Source organism: Octopus bimaculoides, chromosome 18 (genome assembly GCF_001194135.2).
Source record: "Octopus bimaculoides isolate UCB-OBI-ISO-001 chromosome 18, ASM119413v2, whole genome shotgun sequence".
NCBI classification, from domain to species: domain Eukaryota; kingdom Metazoa; phylum Mollusca; class Cephalopoda; order Octopoda; family Octopodidae; genus Octopus; species Octopus bimaculoides.
The window spans coordinates 39,572,830-39,574,334 of record NC_068998.1 but is presented as its reverse complement, the minus strand read 5'-3'; the positions used below and the strand labels follow the sequence as shown (position 1 = coordinate 39,574,334).

The 1,505-nt window shown below is 38.3% G+C and overlaps 1 protein-coding gene across 5 annotated transcripts in view; it reads left to right on the top strand.

Annotated features, from left to right (window-relative positions):
• Window positions 1-1,505, top strand: part of LOC106884072 (band 4.1-like protein 5) — a 233,425-nt gene that overhangs the window by 186,617 nt on the left and 45,303 nt on the right. For all 5 annotated transcript variants that reach the window (XM_052974297.1, XM_052974296.1, XM_052974295.1 and 2 more), the window contains exon 5: window positions 172-269. In XM_052974297.1, coding sequence (XP_052830257.1) covers window positions 172-269 — 98 coding nt within the window. The remainder of the gene's footprint in view (window positions 1-171; window positions 270-1,505) is intronic.

The following is a 1,505-nucleotide window of genomic DNA, read 5'->3' as shown; positions in this document are numbered from 1 at the left end:
CATGAAATAAAGTGTCTTGCTCAAGCACACAACACGCAGCCCGGTCTGGGAATCAAACTCACGACCTCACGATCATAAGCTCGATGCTCTAACCACTGAGCCATGCGCCTTCACTATATGTATATATTTATTTATATTCTATATAAATATATTTTTTTCTTCTTTTTGCAGGTACATGTTTTTCTTACAAATCAAGAGTGATATACTTTCTGGGAAACTCAAGTGTTCATTTGAGACTACTGTTGAACTGGCTGCTTTGGCTCTTCAATGTAAGTTGTGATCTTTACTCTTTTACTCTTTTACTTGTTTCAGTCATTTGACTGCCGCCATGCTAGAGCACCGCCTTTAGTCGAGCAAATCGACCCCGGGACTTATTCTTTGTAAGCCTAGTACTTATTCTATTGGTCTCTTTTTGCCGAACCGCTAAGTGACGCGGACATAAACACACCAGCATCGGTTGTCAAGCAATGCTAGGAGGACAAACAGACACACAAACACACACACACACACACATATATATATATATATATATACATATATATGATGGGCTTCTTTCAGTTTCCGTCTACCAAATCCACTCACAAGGCTTTGGTCGGCCCGAGGCTATAGTAGAAGACACTTGCCCGAGGTGCTATACAGTGGGACTGAACCCAGAACCATGTGGTTGGTAAGCAGGCTACTTACCACACAGCCACTCCTGCGCCTTTATTAACATTATTTTTATTATCATCCGCCACTAAAAGACATGCTCAACCGGTTATGGTCAAGCAACTGACAAGCAAATCTGCTTGTAGCCATCATTTACACCCGGACAAAATATGTACATGTTACCACTTCCAATCAGTTACGATCAGAAACCATGAGAGCCACTGCCTGGTACTGCATCAGGGCATATATGATTATTGTTATTATTATTATTAAAGGTTGCATGGTGGACCAAGAAGCCTTCTCTGAATATTCATTTTTAGATTAGAGAAGGACGGGAGCAAATAGGGAAGGCACTTGTATAAAAGTTACAGCAGGCAGTGTTGTTGTTGTTGTTGTCATTTCTCCAGTCAACAAATTGTCCAGTGACTTTCTGTCTTCAAAAGTATATAGAATAAGAGATCCCTTACTTTGAAAAACAAGTGAAGGTTTGCTTCTGGGAGGGCATCTGGTTGTAAAACAATACCTTCAATAACATATTCATCCAACCCATGTAAGCATGGAAAAAAATCTATGTAAAATGAACAAATACATTTGTATGTGTATTTTTAATTGTGTATGCATGTATGTGAATGCATGTATGTGAATGCATGTATAAGCAAATGTGTGTGTGAGTGTTTACATATTGACTGCAAAGGCATATACAAATATGAGAAATATATGAATATATCACCTATTTACAATGTTAATTTATTGTCTCTTTCTGTCTCATACACAAGCACATGCACACACCCATACACATATGTACACTTATAAGCATATATATACATATATATATACACACACACACACACACACAC